The sequence below is a fragment of the Neolamprologus multifasciatus genome, chromosome 20 (assembly GCF_963576455.1).
Source record: "Neolamprologus multifasciatus chromosome 20, fNeoMul1.2, whole genome shotgun sequence".
Classification (NCBI taxonomy): Eukaryota; Metazoa; Chordata; class Actinopteri; order Cichliformes; family Cichlidae; genus Neolamprologus; species Neolamprologus multifasciatus.
In genome coordinates this window covers 9491828-9516303 of record NC_140458.1, presented here as the reverse complement: position 1 = coordinate 9516303, position 24476 = coordinate 9491828, and the positions used below count along the sequence as shown (strand labels likewise).

The following is a 24476-nucleotide window of genomic DNA, read 5'->3' as shown; positions in this document are numbered from 1 at the left end:
AGAGTGGCACTATGACTGATTCGTAATCTTGCTTATCTTAAAGTGAAGTGATATGCATGTCTTTTCCTGTATTTACCAGGAAATGAAACTCTGGAAATGGATGATATCGTTTTTGTGGCTCTTGGCTCAAAATAAGGCACGATTAACCTTGTAACCTCATATTATTGTAGAGTGTTTACCTTACAGGCAACTGTTGTTATGATTTGATTCTGTGTAAATAAAACTGAATTGAATTGAATAATATGTTTTCCAAAGACATGGGATAACACAGAGCGACAGACAACCCTAACACAGACATTCACACCTATGGGCTATTTACAATCACCAGTTAACCTAATCCCACTAACTGCATCTCTTTGGACCACAGGAGGAAGAGAGGGAAACCAGAGAGAACCCTCGCAGACACCGGGCGAAGATGCGAACTCCACCCGTAAGAAGTGGTTTGGAAAAGGTTTCACAGTAAGGTCCTCTGAGTGAGCTCATAGTGTTAACCACCAAGACACTGTGTGGCCATTCTTCAGCTGTTACCTACAGAAGGGAGCGTTTTTGCTCCTAATGTGTTGGAATCTTATTTAACGTGGCTGAAATAAGTGCAGGGCTATCAGATAAGCAGGTAAAAAAAAAAATTAAGCTTAATTTATGCTTCTTTATATGTTTTTATATATTATTTTGTTTCATGGCAACATTAGGCCAACAACAGAAACACTGCTGCCTTTAACCACCCCAGTGACACACACTCACACATACACACCCACCTCAGCTTTTGTCAGGTTAAAACTTGTGTTTTGTGTAATGCTCACCCAAAGGATAATATGACATTACCTGCCAAACAGCAATGTCTTGGAACATCATTGATCACAGAACAAGGAAACTGCTCTGTGATCAATTAACAGATCATGGACAGATGTTAAAAAGTCAAATCTGTTACAGTAGCTGATAAAATAATAAAGCCCATTTTAAAATGTAATAAAGTAAAACAAACCCAAACAAAAATAAGAAAAACACAGTAAAAATCTGCAAATACAGAACATGAGAGCAGCACAATATTGCATCAATGAGTAGTGAGCTAAAGGACTGATGAATGTGTTTTACATCCTGAAAATCTTTATATCACGTTAAACATAAACATCTACAATTAAATCACAAGTTCAATTACAAACAAACAGCTTTATAATAGTACCGCCACAGCCCAAGTCTATTTAAGTACCACTCTATTGATTTAGCCTGTCAGTCTTGTTGCTACCTTCAGTCTCCTGCCCCGACAATTCAATTAAGTACAGCAGCTGTGGTGTGTGTGATGCATTTGAATGAATGCAGCCCAGACAGAAGCCTTTAATCACATCACCTCAGGAACAAGGCCCAGAGCTCTGAGAAGCACTGGCTCCTCTTTTGTCTTAAAGGATGTGGAGGGGCAGGAAGACAGGCAGGAAAACTCTTAGGAGAACAGAAAAAAAAACAAGGAGATCCTTTCCCGATAGCTTTGTCGTCGCACTTAGAGAAACTACAGACACACCGTCAGCAAAAACAGCTTGTAAAGGACCCTCGGTGTCCCAATGTAAGATGTAGATTTTCTAATTTAGGGCTGAAAAATCTAAATATCCATTATTTGTTCAAATCAGAGTCCTTGTTATTTTAATAAATGACAATGATGAATGTTATTAGTGCTGCAGGTGAAAATGTAGGTTGCATGCTCCCTCTTGCAGTCATTCAGCCCCATAATCTCAATAATTTATTTTCAGTCTGGGCGGTTGAAAGGGTTGCAGTAGTAGGGCAGATGTTGACGTCAAGTTGGTGTGTGGTATAAGAGGGGAGTGGACAGAACAGAGGTAAAGATCGCTCATTCATTTTTATGTGTTTTATGTGTCAGGAAATTTGCTCCCGAGTAAATGCTGAGCCCGTCTAAAGAGAAGCAGATGCTGATTAAACAAGCAACACATGCAAAGGCTTTTGTTCAGTGGGTCATAATTTTTTATTTGATTTCCTTTAATGTATGGCTTTGTTTAAAGCCGAATTAACATTACTAATCTAATCTATTACATACTAGCATGTGGTTTAAGGTGAAGCATATCACTGCTGGCTCAACAAAAACTTTGTTCAAATAAAAAACAAGAAAGCAAACTGTTTATTCGAATGACCTTTTATGGAATTTAAATGTCTCACAATCTACAAGCCTAACAGTTTATTCTTATGGCCTTCTTTTAGTTTAACATGTAACATAAAAGAAGGCATACTTACTTTTAAATTATCTTTTTTTTTTTAATTGATTCAAGGTTGATAAAATTATTGTTTTGGGTGAGAAGGACTAACCAGTAGATGCTAAAGAGCGAACAGCCCCTGAAAGAACGAGGTTAATCATTCCGCAATATTTATACTTCACTGGGATGAACAAACTGCCTATGGCGGCTGTATACATTGTAAATATTTTTCCGTTACTTGGCTTTACAAAGAGCACACATATACGAGGATCTCTGGAGAGGGTGAGTTTGTGGAGGAAATGGGGTACCATACAAATATTTGAAGGAAGTGAATATTTAAAGGGCAGCTTTTGCGCCTTGAGGCGACTTTTGTGTTTGATTTGGCGCTATATAAATAAAATTGAATTGAATTTCTTTGAAGAATAAGCCGTGCTTTATATCTGAGTGTTTCATTTTTACTACATTTTATTTGCTTCACTTAATGAGTCTAAGAGTGCACGGCTGGTGCAGGCGAGGCAGATGTACTTATTTAAGGCCATTTGTTATTTTTGGCTTATTTAAATTACCCGTCAAGTCGCACTGGCCAGAAAAAAGAAGAAGGTTTATGACTCCAATTCACTTTGTCATAATTTCAAGAAACTTTAAGTAGTATTTAATATTATGTTTCACTTTTAATTCAGCTCTCCATCTCACTTCTTCTTCAGTTTCTAAAGATCAGTTTTACATCCTGTGTTCAATATCTGGACATACTTGGTCTCCTCTAGCACGCATTCAAAAATAACAAGAAGTTACAGTAATGATTGCAGACCGTCTGACTGGAAGGAATAGAGCGAGCCCACTGACCCATCCTCCTCCCACTGAGGTCACGTGCCCATCGGGCCTCTGGGAGCGGCTGCAAACAGCCTCACGCGCACACTGTGGCCTTTCATAGCCTCGCTGTTTGGGGGCCAGGATATTATGGTGGAAGGGGCTGAAGAAAAGAGGTGCTGTTGTAGTGTGCTTAAAGTGAATGGGCCCCATATGTTCCACCCTTTATGTGCAGCTCTTTGGTCTGGTTCCACTTCTATTAATTTCATTAGCAGGAGACTGACCATTATCTTTGGTAACAGGAGTCATTATGTGACTTTATCCCACGAAATGGTATTATCTCGAATTTTAAAAGGGATTACCAATAACATCAACATCAATATCATGAGATCAATAAATCATGGCATTGTGTCTTCTTTAGACAATTATAATCTTATAGAGGAAGAGCACAACAGCCCCAGGGACATGTTGCTCATTGATCTTTTTTTTTATTTTTGCCGAGAAAGATTTATTTCACTTAAATTGGTACATATTCAGTGCCGTGCTATCTCTCCACTGTGTCTGGGGCACCTCTGTGATGGATGGTTCCTTGCGACTGAGAAGGACTTTGCCTTCATTCCAGGTGATCAATACATGACTCGCCACAGCAGAGATAGACTCGGCCCAGCTCCAGTCAGCTTTAAATCCCACAGTCGGTGGATAAATGTCAAAAAGCTCAAGGGTAATTTTTAATCCTGTTTCTCTCATGCTGGGAGTAAATTTGATGCCTCACATTTCCACCGGCAACTATTGCGAAATTGACCAGTGTAATATTAGCTGTTTGTATTCAGATAAGGTGGCAACGAAAGGCTCAATAAGAAAGTTGGATAAGACACAGAGTACCTCTACACTGTGGGTGACTTCAAGTGTCTACATGAGCATATATTCATTTCTAAGTGGTGCTTAAGAGAAAGCAAAGTCACAGTGCCCTCTGCTGGAAACCGGAAAGGTTCACGTTAATATGAGATATGCCGCACAATAAATCAAGTATTTATTGGAATACATATTCAAATCAAAATTTTTCATCCAAAAAGACGAATTTGAATTTATTTTAACAGAAAATGTCTGATTTTAATCATTTATTACTAAGTAATTTTCTCAAAAAACATTTTTGATAAATGGAACTTTTTTTATGAAAAAAAGCAAAATAAAGGGTTTGATGCCACCATTTGACTGCAGCCTTTCTTTTTTTTTTTTTTTTTTTTTTTTTTTTTTTTTCCGCCTGTCCCATTTGGTTCTTTAGCCGTCAGAATTGTTGTCTGAAGACCAACAAGGATACCCAATGGATTTATTTTGCCAAATGGATCATCATGGCATTGCCGTATTGGTCCATTTGATCGACCTTTGTTTTTATTATTTATTTTATTTTCAGTTGTTACAGACGGGACAGACATGAGTGAGGGATAGGAAAGGGAGAAAGAAAGAGGAAGGAAAAGAAAAACAGAAGGGGAGAGGGACAGTGAGAAAGGGGGGAAGAAAAAATATCTCCGGGATCACCTGTTGAGAGAAAAAGAATAGAAAACAAGCAAAAAAAAAAACAAAACAATGCAACATACTATACACAACACCATCGCATTAATCTAGCTAAGTGAAAACAGCAGTAAATACTAAATATTGAATGTTGTTGTGCAGCACGCAGGACAGACAGCGCACAATGTGCTTTGAAGTAGCAGCCAAGAAAGGTGTGATTTAAGTCTACGAATAGTGAACACCCATGTGCACACCTGTGTGGATCGGCGCGCTTGTATTCAAATGGTTTCCCCATGTAATGGTCTGCTAGAGGATGTAGAGAGCCATAGCCCCGTCCCCCAGGGCATGAAGCAGGCATGGAGGAGATCCAGGCCCCAGACATCCAGAGGCCCCAGAGTGCAAGAGCCCAAGGAGGACCACCGGAGGGGCATCCGTGCCACCTTCATGGGAAGGGCTGAGGATCCCCAGATGAGGGGTCACCCAGTAGCCACCGGGCAGAAGCTAGAGGGGGCTGCACCGGCGTGCCCGCCGGCTCTGCCGGCAGCCAGCTGTGCCAGAGTGAACCGAGCCGCAGGCACAGAGGCCGGAGGCCCGAGGGCCCCCCGCGCCCCGGAAGAGGCCTGACCGAGCAGCAGGCGCCAGGCCCCGCCAAGTAGTCACCGGGAGTGAGCTGGTACATACCTGAGCGCCCAGCCCCGGACACCAAGAACCACCAACGCACCGACCCCTGAGGGCATCAGTCACCGGCAGGGAGTGTGGTGAGGGGAGATAGGCCTCCACACTTTGGAGGGCCTTGGAGTTCCCAGAGAGGTGAAGTCTAAGACCCGACCTGACATATAGACACAGACAAACAGGCACACACAGACACAGACATGCATTCCCACCCTCATGCACACATATACAAACACTCAGCACTCACCCAACGCAGGAATAAACGTAAATGGACATGTACACACAATCACACTCCCCAAACATACTCTATATCCCGGGTCCAGGTATCCTCACCCCCAGAGATGGAAACGGCACCCAGACCCAAGAGATGTTACCCTTCCCTCCGGGGTGGAGGCAAGCAGACCGCCCCAGGCTCCGCAGCAGCAGGGAGGCCAATCGGACAGCCAGCATCTCTTCCCAGCCCCCCCGCCCCGATGGCTAGCAGAGAACAGGGGTGTGTTAAGACCCCATACCTCCCTCCTCCCGCTCAAGTGTAGTGTTGCTGCGTGTTGCTCTAAAGTGTATTTAAAACAAGGGAGAGCATGGTGCTGCTGCCAGAGAGCAGCAGGTGTTAGCACGGCCCCTCCCGAGAACCCTCAATGTCTACATGGATTTAAAATTGAGAGGTGGGCACCGGCGCCAGAGGCAGGTTTGAATACACAGACCGTCTACTGGACGCCGTTAACGTGCCCACCCTCAAGGCCCTATATATATATATATGTGTGTGTTATGAGAGTGTAAGTAATGTGGATGTCTAAGTTGTGAGATAAAATTGAGGCACAGGTGGCCAGAAGAGGACAGAGGGGGGGGGAATGTCTCCCCTGCACCCTGGTGACACACCCGCACCCCAAAGCCCTACCTGTGTGGGTGGGTGTGGTGGAGCGTGAAGAGGGAGGCAGACGGGGATGGGGAGGAAAAGAAGGGAGGGGAGGGTGTCCCTCCCTAGGGCCAGCTCCCCCGCTGACCCCAATATGCACCCCGTCCTCTGGTATCCACCAAGGCAAGGGAGCCCAGGCCCATCCAGACCGGGGCCTACGGCAGCAACACCGCCAAGCCCCACAGGACCCGGGGCAGCCCACTCTACCCCACCGCAGAGGAAACTGTACCCACCCCAACATTCAATCATCTCCCAGACTACACAAGACACAGACACCCAGGTTAAGTTTATTCTCCACCTCTCCTATGTCTCTCCCCCACCTGCAGAGTGGACTCCTGCAAAGATGGAACAACCTCCCTGCCAGTTCAAGAGCCCCCCGGTTAGGCCGATGCACAAGAGGCCCCCTGCGCCAGGGCTGAGCCCCCGTGCACCCACCCGCCCACAACCTCGGCGACACACCGACGAGGACCGAAGCCCCCAAGGCCCAGCCAGAGCCCCAGCACGGAGGCGAAGCACCCCCGAACCCCAAACCCCCACGCCCGCCCCGGATCCACCCAGGGGCAGCCAGGCCACCAGGCCAGACTGCAGCCTTTCTGTGTGGAGGTTGCATGTTCTCCTTGGGTCTGCATGGGTTAAAATTCTGTCACAGACTTTAAGCTGTTGTGATAGTGAAACAGCTGGCACGTAGCGTGCATTAATGTCATCAAACCTGCCTATTTTAATCGTTGAACATACCTTTCTCCTTCTCTGCATGATTTCGTTGCAATTTTTAGGTCAGACAAATTTGAGGCATTCTTAGAGATAAGGGAAAGACTGCAAAATGGTGTGCAATCTGTAAAAAAGACACTTCAAGTAACTGCACTAATGGGTCTTGAGAGAAATTTCCCTGATTAAGGACTTGCATACAGAGATCCATCAGAGTTTTTTAGGTTTAAATGTGAGTGTGCCGTGCCACAAGAATAAAGACATCTTAATTGTTATTTAAAAGAGATTGCCTTGGAGATTTTTTTAAAAATAATATTTTTTTTTTAAGTCTATTTAAAGCCCTTCCAAAGAATACCTCAAATAATTTGAATCTAATCTAATCCTCAGGTTTAGCATCTATTTTTGTTAAGAGCTCAATAAAAGCCTAAAGGAACTGTGTGGAGGGTCAGAGCCTCTGCAGTGAAACAGCAGGTGTCTCCAAAAATAGAGGTGAACTTCTGCATGTGTCACCTAGAAAACCTTACACTGTGGTGTCACAGAGGGCAGATGTGTTGACGAGTCAGGAAATGTGCTCCCCAGATACAATCTGGTGTGTGGAGTCTTCATAGCAGCTCGCTGGTGCAGAAACAATATTACACGATCAAAGCGAGGAACAGTACATACTATTCATTATTTATGCTGGCTTCATGCTTCAGTGAGAATTACCGTTTCATGCAGACATATCAACATTCATAATTTCTAAAGAAGGATACCAGTTTGTAACAGATAATGAGTGAGATACAGAATAAATTATCAAATTGAATGCCTTAACTTGTAATATCGAAGCCCTTGTGATTCTAGAGTTGTTAGCATTTAACTGTTTTGTACCCAATAAAAGACTTACTGTTAGTCGCATATGTTAAATTCCAGCACAAAGATAATCGGGTTACACAGTTTCATCATCCACAGTAAATGCAGTTACATTATTTACTGAAGCTAATCAGAACTAGCAGAATGAATCAATAGATATCATATGTACCCTGCACTGCAGCAATACTGGAATACAGTGTGCCTGCTTTTTACTGCATTCTGCACCATTTAAAATGCATCAATTCTATAAAATTCTGTAGTAATTCATTTTATCTCAGTGACTTTAAAGATGGTATATGGCACATGATTAAAGACCTTTATTTAAAGGTTTAGCTTCTTGTTGTTGGACTGGATCTATGCAGTAGCGAGGTTAGGCACTTTGAAAATAACCTATCAGAACTCGTTCTTTACAAGATTACTATTTCTCTAGTCACCTCCATCACGCAGGAGAAGGACAATAAGGATTTTCCCAAAAGACTTTAAAAAGAAAAAAGAAGGCCTAAGCCACTGAGCCACAGACTCAAAGTGATGACGGACGCTCCTCTGAATGTTAATGAGGCTGACTTCAAAGAGTGTGACTGTTCAGAACAGCACAGAGTAAACTAATTCAAGTAAAACTCTGTGATTATGGCCATGCACTTTGGCAGGTAATGAAACTGCTGAATTAGAAACAGTGCAAAGGCAACTTGCGATGAAAATCAAGAATAAATATAGATGCAGGGAGACAGTGACTCATTTAAATCCCTTCAAAGAGAGACTATACTTTCAGTCTAATAAGCTGTTTGCACTGGTCCAACTGACATCTTCCTCTGAGTAGAGAATGCACATAAATACAGTCTGCAGATGAATAATTCAGCAGGCAGGGAAATTATCCATCCAGTCTCTTTAAAAAAAGACAGGCTTTTATGCATCAGCATGAAGCTTTAAATATTGTTTGGTTGTGGTTGCAACAGCACTCGGACAGATTTATAATTAGGGTATCTGATTTCAAAGCACAACACAGTGACTTTTAATGAAGAAAGGTGGAAAATTTATGAAAAAAAACCCCCAACATTCAGAATGCCTTTTCTGCTTTTTCATCACATTAACTATCCTTCCCCCATGTTCTCAGAATGAAACAGCACGCCCTCTAATGCATCTTCTCATCCCCTCAGAAATGTTAACGACAAAAGGCTTGTATTTCATACATCACAGGCGGGGCTGTGATTTACAAAAGGGTTCGATAATATACTGGACATCAAACATTAAAAGGGCAAGAGCACAGGAGAGAGAAAAAATGTGCTGTCACAGAGAGCAACTTCACAGAGCTGCATGTGTATATGTCTGACACGGTGCCAACGGGGCTTCTTACATGTATGATGAAAGAATGTCTCAGGAGCAGCCAGTGGCCTCACATGAACCAGCATATAAATAATACACATATAATCTGGCAAAACCTGTGTGGAAACTGACTGAAGGAACAATAAAGAAGAAAAAAGACAATGACTTTAAGTTTATAAGGTTACTATGAGTCAGACATTTAGCAAGCCTGAATATAGGGACATATAAAAAGAGCTCTGTTGACACAGTAATGGATCAGACCGATAATTATAGACCGACAAGTACAGTTTCAATTAAACTTTCAAAACAGTCACTTACAAAACAGATATGTAATAAAGAGGCATAAAAGGAGACGCGTTCTCATGCTTTACAGCCTCGCTGTAGCCTTTTATGATCAGTAAAGCTGAGATAACGCTTTACAAAACATAGCAGTCAAGGTGAGAAGAGATAAGCATGAATATAATCTGTTTTATGTCACTGAAATGGAAATTGTTTTTATTTTTGGCAATGTTCCATAGATGGCGAAAGCGTAAGTGATGTCCCTTCATCTCCACTAAAATGAAGTAAAATGTACACTTTGTCAAAAACATTTTTTTGCAATAGTGACACAAGACGAGACCCGGAATGACTTGTGTCCCCCCACTTTCTTTGATTATAACTAAAGATGTCACAGTGGTACATCCAGTTATTAAAAAATGTATTATCAGTGATAGGAAAATGAAAAAAAAAAAGATATTAATTAAATATTCCACTTAAGACAAAATAGCTACAAAACAATTTGGTCCAACTGTGATTTAACCTCACAGACTCTCTGCTTGCAATGCAAGATTTGATTAAAGATTACACAACAGTGATTTCAAACTTCCCCACCCCGGGACGCTGCCAGGCCCAATTAGGTTGTTACCTTGAGGTCTCCTCCTTTTGCTCATCATCCCATTTTCTTTTTTTTCTTTTTTTTTGAAAGAGAAACCAGTAAATCTAAATGTAGTTCCATTCTTTTATATCTTGCAGACCTCATGAATTAACAAATATATAGTGGTTTTATTATGCATGTGCTGAATGAAAATGAAAATACAGGAAAGCAAGCCGTGTAAGTCTGTTTTCACTGTGGGGCTTCAGGGTTTCTTTTTCTGTTGATTTACTTGATGGAATATCATCTGCGCTGGGAAATCTTTCTACAGTGAGATCTTAAGCTGTGAAAGTAAAGGTCCTGTTACATTTAATAATAGAAAAGGCTGCTGCACGGTGGGACTGGCTGCCAGAGCACACTACTTGAGTGCACAGCTTCCCATGGCCACTGTAGTGACAGACAGAGAGGCACTCAGCTGAGAGCAAAGAAAAAGATTCAATGCAAGGTAGGTGTGAACACGGAAGTGAATGGAGAGAGTTGGAGGTGAGAAGATGTTGCATAGAAAGATAAAAGAAAAAAGGATGAAGAGATGGTGCTGCAAATGGAATCACTGGTGTAGCTAGAAAAATGCGGGATGGAGGCACTGAAGGATGAAGGGATGCAAGGACAGAGCGGGTGAAGCTGATGTGATCTGAAATCTGTGCACCCATTTAATTTTAAATATTGTTATACAGAGGCTTTTCTACCTGTTAAACCACATCTATTTATTAGCATGCGATAATTCTCCAAAATGGATTACTCCCATTGAAACTATATTGCATCACTCCAAACACATCCCAAGTAGAAGAGGTGAACGCCAACAAAAATACAGAGAAAATCTTTTCCTCTGCTCAGATGCAGAATTATTCACCGAAGGCACAGAGCCAGGAAATAGACTAAAACACCAGTCAGCCCCGCAGAAACAATGCAGCATTTATAGCTGCAGCATGTCACTTGTCTTTATGATGTATTTATGTGTTTCTGTCAGTAAACCAGGTGGATCCAGTCTTTACTGGTCTTCCATGCAGTCCACAAAGTTTAGAGATCAAAGCCCTTATCAATCCATCCCTTAAAGCTATGAATTGTCACTTATTCTTAGTTTAATTTTACACACTCTAAAGTAGGTCACATGCTGTGCTTCTTGAAGCGGAAGTGACACTATTGCAGTCTTCCAAAAAGGGTACACAAAGGAGTAAACCATCAAGCCTTGTAGTCTAGCACTCACAATTCACAAATATGCCAAGCGCCAACACACACAGCAAAAAGTGTGTTCAATCCACACACACAAAACACCCAAAGAGACTGAACACTGAATTTAATATGCAGCCTCCAACAAGCAGTCAGCCAAATGAGGTGGTGATGTGCAAGATGTATTCCATTACTCATGCTGGAGGGTCACACAACACACACTCAGGACTTCTCCGACAGGAAAAAAGAAGTTAAATGGATCAAGAGAAAATGTCATTTTCCAACAAATGCCACAAAGATCCATAAACAGAAAAGAACAGAAAAGGTGCTTAAAAATGCATCGTAACTGAAGATACAGCAGCAACAACCCAGAAGAAAGTGATAATAACACATAAATTTCTCTCATACCCACAAAATCAAAGCCTGACTCCTGCTAGGACAGATGATCACATAAACGCTGAACCCCTGCTTGTGTATTCCACATTTTGCTATTACAATTTTACATTTTACTTATTCGTGTTGCATTCAGTGTTTTGAGTCTCTTAAAATTAGTTTTATGCTGTAAATACAGAATATGTATTACTCACACAAACGTACAATGCAGTTCCACGCTAAGTGTCGGCAGTTACACAGCTGATTCCAGGACGGGACAGCGTGACAAAACTTGAACAAGGACCGCTATACTAGCCCTGCCCGGCGGTTTGATATCGGCTATAAGTGTCCTGCACCTCGGCCACACGCTAACGACAGAAACGTGGGTTGTAGCAGACAGAGCACAGTACCTTTGCTGTTGTCTTCTGGCAGACGGCTGGAAGTGAATGAATGTGTGATGCGGACTACACTGAAGATGAATGGATGGTGCGCTGCCTAGCAACCAAACGACCAATGGGCTATTGGGTGCAAGAAAATTTGTAGGAGAAAATACACTCGCGGCACAGTTTACCTACAAGTACACCTTGTAGGTACTGCCTTAATTCACTCCTCAGAGATTTTGGTGCACACTGAATCTCTTCCAGAGTTTCACCACATGCCAAAGGTGCTTTGTTGGATTGAGATCCGGTAATTTGAGCACATCAAACAACTTAACCCGATTTTAGTTGATTGAGTTTTGTGGTATAGTGTGTTTGTCCTGCTGGAAGCAGCCATCAAAGAATGGGTACGCTGTGGTCATCGTTAAAATCACAAATTCTAAACCCTTTCCACCTTCATGACACCAGCATACAGCATGTATCCTGCTCCCTGTCGGTCTGTAGGACACACCCCGAAGTCTATATAACTCCACCTCTTTAGCCTGGTAGACCTCTTACCTCGTTACCACAAGGCTGAGAAGAAAGAGCCTGTAAGTTAAGGAGACTCTGCTGAACCTTTTAAGTGATTACCGTGCAATGTAAAGAGATAGTTTCTCACTTGAATGCATGGCTGTGTTACACTGGATCACGGTACTGTTAATTAAAAAAAAAATTGAATGCATTTGTGGCATAAATGTTCCTCATTTACTGAATCACTTCAGTAGCACGATAGCACTTCTTAGTTGTCATTTTTTGTTTCATTCTTGTTTGAATCAATAGAAAGAATCTATTTGTTAAATCTACCAAATTATAATCTTTGGAACTGCCTTCTGTGTTTAAATGGGCACACTACATTGAATGTTTTCCGTGCCAGTGCAACCAACTTCAATGTTTTTTCAGTCATAAAAGGGTGGACATGCTCAGCAGCTGCACTCGGGTAGGCTGTGTAATTCAAATGATACTCCGTTGGTACTGAGGGCCCAAAAAATGTGCAATAAATAAATAAATAATAATAATCCCCCACACCACTAGCACCAGCTTGAACTTTTACAAGGCAGGATTGAGCCAAGTTTCATGTTTGTGTTTTTTTTTTATATACCAAATTCTGATCCTAGCATCTAAATATTGCAGCAAATTCTTCATACCACACAACATTTTTTTTAATCTTCTATTGTACAATTTTGGTGAGCAGCTATAGCCTATTTTCTTCAAGGCTGGATACTTTAAGTGTTCAAAGATGCTGCATGCTTTGAGCGGAGTAAGTTGTTATCTGAGTTACTGTTACCTTTCGTTCGACGCAGTTTAGGATTTCTTCTCTGACATCAAAAAGCCTTCTTCTGTCAGAGACCTGCCGCTCACTGGATATTTTCTCTATCTGGAACATTCTCTGCAAACCCTGGACATGGTTGTGTGGGAAAATCCTAGTAGTAGTTTCTAAAAGAATCAAACCTTCCTTTCTGGCATCAACAATCATTCAACAATCACTTAAATCGTTTTTCTTCCTTCTTCTGATGCTTGGTTTGAACTTCAGCGAGTCATCTCTTTTTAATAGCTATGCATTATTATTACAATATACAAATTGCATAAAAAGTTCAAAATCAGTAGTTCATTTCCATGTCTACCTATTAAAAAAACTAAATTCATGCAGTTGCAATAGAGTGGAATTTATGCGAGCCTGATACATCAAAGGCGCAATGACGAGCTTAATAGAGAAAGAACTGTTACTTTCATATAGAGCCAACCACCACCGGCGGGCAACCCAACACCTTAATATAACAGTAAAGAGTGCTGAACCTGCATCGGACACAGCAGGAGCATTTGTTGGATTATAGGAAAGTATCTGACAAAGTGAAAGCAACAAGGAGCTTTTAAGTCCACACATGGTAAATGTGCTGTCAAAAGTGTTTTGTATGACAAAAGAGTGAAGAACAAGTCACATGACAGAGTGCTTTGTGTAGAGATAAATACAGGAGTGCTTTGAACTTCTGATTTGCCCCTTTGTGTCCGAAACAAAGCTCGAAACCCACTGGTAGAGAATACAAAGAGCTTAATAAAATAACACCATCAATAAAACTTGTAGTTCTTTATTTGTTTAAATTGTGCGGCGTAGCATTGTATTGAAAGACTTCCACAGTTAGCTACAGGAAGAAACCACAGTGTCTGTTGATCTTTTAAAGCAAGGTATTTACATGCTCTCTGGACATGAGCTACATACACAGCACCCTTCAGGGGATTTACGGGGAAAGTGCTCACTATTTTGAACAAAAGAACTGTGCCCTTCGGAGTGAGCTGTGCAGCCTCTCCTTAGATTAAAAGGAAACCCTGCTAGGTAAGACATCCTCAGGCTATCAAGTGTTTGCCAGGCTTTAAAAAACATAAAATCTTATTAGTCACTTATGAGATTCTGGCTCTCATCGGATGTGAGACATCTCCTCTAGGAAAGGGGTTTTCATGCAGCCTGTGCACAGCTGGTCCATCCACAGAGGAGCTTCATGCTGCAGAGGGGTGCGGCGGGGGTAGAAAGTGTACGAGAGGTCATAATTCAAAAGACAGCTCAGAGACATCATGTAGAGGTCTGAGAAACGACACAGGCGTCTGGAGAAGTAGGTGGGGTTGTGACACGTTCTGAAGATGCTGCCAAACTGAGGGTTGAACAGGTTCTTCGTCATCACCCTAGCATGTAAAAAAGTGGGATAAAAGTTATGACATTGTACATGTATGAATATGTAGTCAAAGTTGTAAAATAACAAGAAGTGGTAGAAGCATGAGAAGTGAAAAGTCCTTAAAAAAGTAACTCTAGCTAAAGCGCTGTCATATCAAATGTTATTATCATATCTGTTCACATTTAAGGTAGGTAGAACTAATATACTTGGATGCTTTAACTGAGATATATCGTACAGCAAAAACTGAAATTTTCCATTTGAGCCAGTGTTTGTACTGTGCAGACTTGTTAAACAACATCACTGAGAACACTGGGACGTGCTTTTAAAGATTAAGACCGGGATTAAGATGATAAGACTCACCTGAGTTCCTCTCTTTCCTTCTGCCATTCCAGAAAAACTTGTTTAGACACGGGATCTCTGTGTGTCTAGGACATTAAAGAACAATATGAATAAATTTAGCTCTTCAAAAACATAAATATGGAGAAGAAACAATAAATTTTGTCCCTTAGATAAGTTGAGTCTGAGTTCAACAGTAGGGACAAACAACAACTAAAGTTCAAAAGTTGTCTTAACTGCAGTTTTTTGCCTCGTTTAAGCTCTTACAAACACTCCAATAACACGTTAATGGGATTGTAAGCACGTGGACTCTCACGCTGGAATCTTTTTTGTTTCTTTTAACATTGTGTTCTGTCAACATGTTATCATTTCAGGTATGTGAGTGTTTGCCATGCGTGAGTGCAAGCAGAATATAATGTCCCAACAGCTCAAGGATTAACTCTCACCTGCAGGCGCTCCATCAAGCCAGTTAAAGCCTGCATCCAGGTGAGGTTCATTCCATACCGGTCTGTGCTCACCACTTTGGTTTCCTGCTCCAGTTCAGGTACGATGGCTGCTGTGCGCCAGCCATGTCTCAACATGAGGTCCTGCAACAAAGGATAAAAGCGTATTGAGAAAATATGCAGCAATTTATTCTTTTTTTCTTCTTCCCCTTAGAAAAACATTTGATATTTAGCGGGATGCGCAACAACTGTGAGCCAACACCAACATAATTAAAGGACTTTATAACTGAAACAACAACAGCGTTTTAAAGTGCCCTGAGCATGGCAGCGCCACCCACCCACTGTTAAAACCTGCTGTTTGTGAGAAGCTGCCTATCAAAAAGACAACTGGCCAAAAGAAAGAAGCTAAAATTGCTCATTTCAAATGGAAAAGGGAACAAGAGCTGCAGTAAAGCCCCAGATATTATAAATAAGCATTGTTGTAAACTATGAACAAGCAGAATAAATGTGTGGAGCTGGAAATGAGCACAATAACTCTCTTTTAATCACTTTGACTGTCTTCTGTTTGGAAGATCCAACAAATGTTGCCATGTTTTACTCTCTTATTTATTAGATACATGATTACAGACATATTCACTGTTAATATGTTTATACAGTGTGCCTTTACTTTGCACAATAACACAAAACAGTCCTCAATTTCTGACGAAAAATTGTGGCGCTCATACTGCCATCTAGTGTTTCAGATTTTCACTGCACAGTCTGCTCTGACCCCACCCAAATGCTCTCAGGACTTTCAGAGTCGTGCAATACGTGGAGACAGATGGCATCTGGCACCGTGCGCATCCCTGCACATACTCTGTACTTGTGTATCTTTCAAATGATGTGAACCATCTAAGCTAAAAAAAAATAAATAAATCTCACTTTGCTAAATTGCACACCATGAATGAAACCATGAAATGAAGTCAACACAGGAAAATTCCGGCTAATCCCTATACCACAAAAGGTTAGTCACCATGCAGAACACTGACTCGACAATTTATCATGATGAGATCACCGTGCTCAGATACTCACAGCCAAGTCGCTATAAAGATGATCTCCAAAGTACAGAACTTTTGATCCTCGCCACCCTGTCAGTCTGAGGAAGTCAAATAGGTTTCCCTGAAACAATAAAATCAACCACATACTCATTAGACACTCAGAACACAACAAGTAAAAACATGCAGACTTTTCATTACAGACCTGTTTGTAAACCTGTCCTTTGTCCAAACTCTTGATTTTTTCCCACCGAAGGTCACCGTTACCATCCAAGCACCTGAAAGGTCTGTAGGAGCAACAATTTTAGAGACTGTTAAACAGGAGCACTGAAATGACTGCGCCTTATCTCATGAGAGGGATGCCGGCGCACATTCGCCACACTGAAAAACTACAAGGAGTTACTCACTTGATACAGTCGGTGAAGAAGTGAGGTTTGTCTGCCTGCACGATGACCACATCAAAAAAGTCTCTCCAGTTTTTTCCCACCATGTGCGTCATTCCTCTGTCGCTGCACACAGACAAGAAGCATAAATGTAACCGAGGTGTTTACCTTTGTATTAGGACAGAGTGCACTACTGCAGACGTGGACTCCATCAAGTCGCTCACACTTACACAAAGCTGAAGGGACTGTTGGTTATGAGGAAAAGTTTCTTTCCGTTGCTGGCCAATCGATGCAAAACAGCATCCGTCTCGTCCCCTCTGAGAATGAATTTATCTGTAAAGAGAAGAAAAACAAAGATTAATTGAACTGCCGGTGTTTTTGTAGCAGAGCGCAGACAAAACCGAAAGACATGAAAGGAATTCTTACCGAGATCTTCCATAATCCATTTGTACATGTATCCTTTGAGGTGAACCATGCCGACTGCTTCCTGTGGATTAAACGCCAATGAATGTTTTTCACAATATGTTCAGAACATTTCTTTGATCCCTACTATGAGATAAGTTTAAATTACAGTGAAAGGAGCTTGCAAAGAAAAGCGTCTGGACTTCTTTAAAGAAGTCCAGACGCTTTTCTTTGCAAGCTCCTTTGACTACAATGACCTGGATGACTGAGAACCTTCACAGACATTTTGAATTACAGTCACTTGGGAAGAAAGACCCCAATTTTTTGGAAATGATTAATGACCTGTCAGTTTGCTTATTTTCAGAGGAGAAATTATGATGAAGTAGTGGGCGTGCTGTATAATTGAAAACATTCCACCCCAGAACCAAGAGGAAAAGCTGTTATTGTTCTTCGCTCTACCAGAGAGAGTCCGTTGCAAACTTTTCCGGAGCTCAGCAAATTCCTGAGCGTGGAGCTGATGAAGCACGCAACATGGATATAGTCAAAAATCCAATCTCCCTATGCTCCCTTGGTATGAGCTACAGAGTGAGGCCAGACTTGGAAACGGACATTAAAACATATCATAACTCACAGAGACATCTTTGAAGAGGTGAACTGGATCATACTCGATGTCGTTTGTGATGAAGAAGTCATTTGCTACAGCCAAGAGAGTCATCTCAGGAATGGAGAAGATATCCATGAACTGCTTCACCTTTGGTCCCTGTGGGGGGGAAAAAAAATGCAAGTTAATGTTTGATTCTCACAAGATGACATTTTAACTTTATTTTGTTTAAAACAAAGCAAACAAACATTTCATGTGCCTTTTAATGTGTTTTGAACAACTTAAAAATTAAATTAAGAGCAGTTTCCAATAGAAGTGGGAATCACCATACATCCCACGATACGATATTATCACAATACTTAATGCACGATACGATATTATTGCAATTTTTTAAATATATTTTGCGATATTCAGATTCTGTACATAAAGGTAAACTTTATCAATATTAATTTTTATCTAATAACAATGTCTCACATTCAGTCTTTCTCTCATTTCAGTCAGTTTTATTGTTGACAAACTGAACGGTGTGTATTACAGTCTAGTCCAACTTAACTGAATGCAACCATCTGGTACAATTATAGCTATTCTGAACTATGCAATTTGTGAAAACTATGCAGCCCCTTCAGCAACTGAAGAATTTGAAAGTAAATTAAAACAAAATATAATTTTACATTAAATAAAAAAGTTTTAAACTTAATTAAAATAAAACACGTCTTAAATTAAAATAAGTAAACTGTCATGTTTATTGCTGCCAAAAAAAAAGTTAAACACATTTAGACAGTGAAGGAATGTCAGGATTCTTGCTCAGAAAAAGGAGCTGATCAACATGCTCTGAAGTCAGAGCATGTTCCAGTCCACGAAAACTTTTTTTGTAACAAAATATCGATTTCTGCTGTCCCTGTATCGATACATTATTAGCAAACAAAATATCACGATACTACACAGTATCGATTTTTTCCCCCACCCCTAGTTTCCAATACGAGCCCTACCCAATGATGCTAAATTTCCTGTGTTTGTGTCCATTTGCGCAAGAGTTTGGCAATGCAGCAGAGTCACACAGCCAGCAGCAAGAAGCCCACCAGCAATGACAATGCAGGGAGAATACTGATTGTTGAGAAGCTGGCTTACACAGGAAAGGGAAGAGCAGCAGAGTCTCTCAAAAAGAGGAAGACACACACAAAAAAAAGTATGCGTAAGAAGAACACAATGTCTGTACAGGACAATTTGCACTGTTTAATGCTCTGTTTCACTTCATTGCGGAGTTCTTCCCTCATTATGACATCTGTCCTAAGCTGTTGTACAATTAACATAACAAATGAGTACAGCCCATGTTACTGGTTGTCCCACATTTTTTGACACCGTCCCCAAGTGACAAACATCTACTCATTTCAATCAATCTATAAATCTCATAAACGCACATTTTATTCACAGGAGAACGCAGAAAACAGCCAAAATGTGCCATTTAAAGAAAGCAAAAGATTTTGTTCATTTTGAATTTGATGGCACCGAACGTCTCAAAAATGTCAAGACAGGGCTGTGTTTACTTCTGCGTAACATCCCCTCTTCTTTTAAACAGTCTGGGAACTGACAAGACCAGTTGCTGGATTTTTGCTGTATCATTCTTGTCTGATATACGAGTCTAGCTGCTCAGAAGTCCTGGGTCTGTGGTGTTTTATTTTTCTTACGATGGTAAGTCAAATGTTTTCAGATGGTAAAAAGTCTGGACTGCAGGTAGGCCAGTTCAGCTCCCAGAGTCTTCTACTACAAAGCCATGCTGGTAAATCGATGGAGTATACATCTTGCTGAATAACGCAAGAATTCAAAATTTTGATGCATCTGAAGAACCCAGAACAGTTTGGCCCGGAAAGGACAGCAATGATTCTGGATCATGTTCACATATGGCTTCTTTTAACCTGCATTTGTGGATGGTACAGTGAACTGAGTTCACCGACAACGATTTCTGGAAGTGTTCACGAGTCCATGCACTGATTTCCAATTATAGAATCATGCCTGTTTTTAATGCATTGCCGCCTGAGGCTCTGAACATCATGGGCATCCGATATTGATTTTTAACCTCGTCCCTCACGCACAAAGACGTATCCATATTCTTTGAATCTTTTGTTGTCATGCACTGTAGATGAAATTGTTACTGACCTGTTGAAAGTTAACCTAATTAACTGCAAAACTAAAGAAACTCTAGCTGTTTCGTTTTAGTAACACTAAGTTTTTCAGCTTTTTGAGATGTGGTGCTGCTATTAAATTCAAAAGGAGACAATTTTAATTTCTTAAAATGGTACATTTTATCAGTTTAAACATTGGATATCACTCTATATTGAAAAAAATATGGGTTTAAAAGTCCTGTGTAGGACCAACTAACTTAGTACCAAGCTGGTACCTTAAGAGAGTCCAACTGCACCAAATGAGATTAGAGACCTATTTTGGGCAGGATTGTTACAGATGGAAAGAGGCACCGTTCCTGCTGCAGGAGACCACTTAAAAGGTTCAATCGGGCGAAAATGATTCGAGTCTGATTCAAAACATTCAGAGCCCAAATTGCTCCTAATGGGCAAACATGTCAGTTTAAAGCTTGGTGACTCCCAGACCCAGCAGAGCTTTCTAATTTCCCTGCCTTAACGAGTACAGAACTAAAAAAAACAATAAAGTGCAGACACAGAGTTCTCATAATCAACTCTTTTGGGACTGGAACATTGCCTTCCAACCGATTCATGACAACAAAGGAAGAAATGAGATTACAAAATTCACCATTTGGTTCTTATGTAATGCTAAAGCCGTACAAAACCCCAACATTTGGTAAATCTGTGTACAGCAACAGATTAAATCCCAAATTCCTTGTTTGAGGAGGTCCAAATAAAACTGTAATATTTTGCTGATCCGGCAGTACTTAGGCTTTCACGTCTATGCCAAAACAAACCCATGTTCCACAGAGAGTAAATGTACAAAAACAAATCTGGAGGCAAAGTGCAAGAACTGTGGTAAATGTAAAACAGCTCTCCACTAAACTCTGCTTTAAAGTTATTGGACTACTGAACTAATGTGATTAATAGGGAGTGTCTAGTTGGAGTGTTTTAACTTTAAAATCAATATATATTCCTTAATCTCCTGAAGCCCAAGCTGTTGTTTTGAGTGCTTTTTAAATTCTCCAAGCTATTAGTTTGACATGACAAGGATCAAAAATAAGCATCAACTTTGAACAGAAAGTCACCAAAAAAAACAAAAAAAAACAAAAAAAAAAGAAACATGTCCTGATTTGGCTTCATTTTACATCATAACACAGCAAAAGTCAAAGCCAGACTGTAATGTCCCCCATATGAGGACGGGGGTCTCAGGAGGTTCAATTTTTTTTTTAGGTTTCTTCTGCAAAATAAAATTTAAAAAAAAAAGAAGAAGAAGAAATTCTTACCTTTCCATAGAAGCCACTGTCCTGCTGCAGGGGGACATGATGGGTCCCACCAAAGAGCTGAAGGACCTCCTCATCTGGCACTGGGCTCAGACCCCTGGGAACATCATACACAAATGAATGTACTGGGGTCTAATAACACTATCCCGCAATTCACTTAAACCATCTTTCATTTCTTACCGGTACACTGTCCCCGGCTCAATGTAATGGAAGGCGTCTATCTTCATTAAAAGACCCTACAGAGGAGCAAAAATAACTGAGTTTCACTTCATGAGCTGCACAGAGAAAATGCACAATTGTGCTCCTGCAATGGTTAAAGTGTAGTTTAAAAGATTTTACCTTTTGGATGTCATAGTGAAGGCCCCGAACAGCAAAGTTAGGAAGGTAGTTGTACTTGCGAATGCCCTCGGGGTACTGTCAAACAGGAGAACCAGCAGGTTAAATAAGCCTGTGTTTAAAAATCAGTTTCAAAGCAAACACGTTTGACACAACTGATGCAAAGCACACCTTGAAGTGTTCAATTAGGAATTCTCTGGCTTTGTTGTAGATCATTGCGTTGAGCGCATTGGAATACTGCGCCAGAGTGTAGTCATAATCGAAGCCATAGATGTCCACTTCAGCCAAGTCGACCTCGTTGTTCGCGTAAATGGTGGAGGAGTTGAGGAGGTTGCACGCACCAGGCGGGATCAGGTCTGGTGCAGGAAAGAAACGGGGAAAGACTCATTTAAATTTGAGAATCACAGATCAAATTAACCAAACAACAATGAATAAGTAAGATTTAAGAGATATGACAGCTCATTACAGCTGACTCATGTTTTAATTTAAAGGGAATGTGTAAACGACCCTTTCTGCAATGAAACTTGATGATTGTGCGCTTCTGCAGAGGAGAAAGAAGTGACTGCTGTTTTCGGTCCAGTTTAGCTGGCAAGCTCACGAGGTTGTGCAACGTGCATTTCTAAGATGTCTTTACTTGACTGAGCTCAGGCCGTCCCAAAAGAACATTTTTTACACTTATACCTTCCACCAACTTAACCTGGAAAAACATAACGGGCAGCACAGCATTCACTGCGCCTTTGAAAATATTCCCATATTTTATCTGCACACTATCTCGAGTACGGTCACACAGCTAACACATGCGCACAGATTAAACACACAGTTTACATTTTGTTGCAGAGATGGACTCCAGCGCTGGCTGCAGCAGGAGCACAGGACTGAGTCACACATGATCTAAAAGTGGGGCATGGCCCCTCTGTAGTGACAGAGTTCAATGAGGGCTGCTGCTGGGAGCAGACAAAATACCTTTCTTTCTATGCCGAGTCACATTTCAAAAGACTGCATCTGACAAACTGCATTTCCAATTGAGAATGCGTGACCAGCTTTAATTAAAACCCACCATGTGGAGAACAAAAAATGTGGTTTAAACAGAGTATGTTGGTAAAAACTTATATACACACACGCGTATATAAAAAAGCTTCTGGTCTTAAACACTTTTGAGTGTTTTCATTTTACACTACTTCATGTTTCTACTCCAGAACACTTCAGAGGGAGATGCTGTGTTACTACAATTATTTGGCTGCTATACTTACTTTGTAAATCAAGATAACATTTGCAGTCAAATCGAGACGCATATTTATAGAATAAACACTCGAGAAATACATAAAAGTACTTTAAATAAACCAAACTGTGCCCACATGCAGCATTACATTGCTGTTTACATCGCTACAACAAGGCTGCATAAGAGTTCCTTTTCTTTTAATACTTTATTTTGCTCATGTACTCTCCCTTCAAATGCACAGCTTCCAGGTCTGCCGCAGACTGACAGTTATTCTGATTATTATTATTATGTTCTGCACATGCAAAGCAGGGCTGGCCCACGTGAACTAAATAAACAAAACCCAAAAAGCAAATATTATGGAGCTAACGTGCATGTCAGTGCATTTGATAACAACACAGACAACTTATACCGACCCTAAATCCCCAAGTTCGTTTTCTCTTTTTCTTTCTTTTTTTCCATACAGTATTTTTCCATGCCTCATTTGCAGGGACCTGCTTAAACGCCCACTTGTGCCTCCTGCATGCCAAAACCGCTAATATAAATAGGCCATAGATCATTTACAGAATGCATCCGATGACATACAATCAAGCTAAGAATTGTGGTTAACCGGCCCTAACCCTAAATAATGGTGAGTGCACATTTGGCTGAATAGCGGAATGCTGAGCGAAAACACATGTTTCACAAGGACACACAAACGCACAGTGTATGCGCAGCGTTCACCAACAGCCGGTTGGGTTGTTTTCAATAACAAATCTTGCCAAACAGAGGAACTGACGCGTGAGCACAAATGCATCTTAAACAAGTTGCTGTGCAAAACTTTATCCTGCATGCGTGTTACACAGGGCATTAAAGCGCCATCTGTGGCTAAATTGGAACGAGGATGAACGAAATCCCTAAAAGAACAAAATGTCTTCGGCGTCAACAGAGAACCATAGCGGCTGCCACGGTGACGTGCGGGATAACCGCGATATGGGGGGCTCCCGTTAGGACAAAAAAGGAGGGGTGGGGGGGCCCTCTGCTTACCGTGAACGAGCCGTTTCATGTCATTGTAGCGAGTCCACAGGTACGAGATCTGATCCACTGGAGCTGCGGTGGACGTGAAAGAGCGTCTCCTCACACCACAGACACCAGGAGCACCCAGCGGCTCCTTGGCTCGCTTCTTGTCCCCAGCCGTGCATCTGTGAAGTGGATCACTGGGTGACGGAGCGTCGCCAGTTGGTCTGTCCGAATCTGAGCCGCAACTTTCCTCTTTTGTCCCGTCGCGGCCCTGCTTTTTTCCTCCAGAGATCCTGCATGTGGTACAAAGTCTGTTCACTCTAGGGGATCTGGCCAGAGGAGGGGTCTTGTTTCCTCTTGCCCATAATGTACGTGTTAATGTGCCCACTGTTTTAAAAGACATTTTTACGACGCGTTATAATTACCATTCCTAAAAACCTCTGCCAGCTTGCCACTGGAAGCTGAAGCTAGCAAACAGATAAACATATACCCTCGTTTTCACTGTGGCCACGCCCCGGGGCGAGAGGCCCTCCATTTAAAGGGGAGGTACTCCGATTCCTGCAGCCAATCAGAAGCGCGGAACTCTCTGTATCAGTGATCAAATTCTCATGAGAAAACATGTCAGCGTGACTTCTGTGTGTTTTTTTTAAGTTGCAGTCACATCTTGTTCTTTTGTTTGTGCTTTGTGGTAAATGGGTGTTCTGCCACACATCCTCTCTGAGAGCTGGGCATTGTCTTTGGACAGTGTGCATTTTAAACTAAACGAGGTTTTGTTGTCTTGGCGGAAATTTAAAAAAAAAAAACAAC

General features: G+C 41.3%; 2 protein-coding genes across 2 annotated transcripts in view; both read right to left on the bottom strand.

Moving 5' to 3' along the window:
* Positions 1–11927, bottom strand: part of rap1gapa (RAP1 GTPase activating protein a) — a 57135-nt gene extending 45208 nt beyond the window's left edge. The window contains exon 1 of the mRNA XM_085146329.1: positions 11833–11927. The gene's annotated coding sequence lies outside the window, so the exon portion shown is untranslated. The remainder of the gene's footprint in view (positions 1–11832) is intronic.
* A 1979-nt stretch (positions 11928–13906) lies between these two features.
* Positions 13907–24166, bottom strand: nt5dc2 (5'-nucleotidase domain containing 2). The gene is made up of 14 exons (XM_085146341.1): positions 23697–24166; positions 21626–21810; positions 21458–21532; positions 21299–21354; positions 21122–21215; positions 17731–17859; positions 17124–17184; positions 16928–17030; positions 16722–16823; positions 16520–16601; positions 16352–16438; positions 15284–15424; positions 14862–14926; positions 13907–14511 (listed from the first exon to the last, which is right to left on the bottom strand). The coding sequence occupies exons 1-14, from the start codon at positions 24070–24072 to the stop codon at positions 14250–14252; spliced, it is 1818 nt and encodes a 605-aa protein (XP_085002467.1). The 5' UTR covers positions 24073–24166; the 3' UTR covers positions 13907–14249.
* Positions 24167–24476: the final 310 nt, after the last annotated feature.

What these genes read in the sequence shown, in the direction of transcription:
- nt5dc2 (XM_085146341.1), bottom strand. Translation starts at nt 24,072, where the DNA reads ATGTCTTTTAAAACAGTGGGCACATTAACACGTACATTATGGGCAAGA. An exon ending in GAGCCGGGGACAGTGTACCG is followed by an intron (nt 21,216 to 21,298) that starts GTAAGAAATGAA and finishes TGATGTTCCCAG; the next exon opens with GGGTCTGAGCCCAGTGCCAG. An exon ending in GCTTGATGGAGCGCCTGCAG is followed by an intron (nt 14,927 to 15,283) that starts GTGAGAGTTAAT and finishes TTAATGTCCTAG; the next exon opens with ACACACAGAGATCCCGTGTC.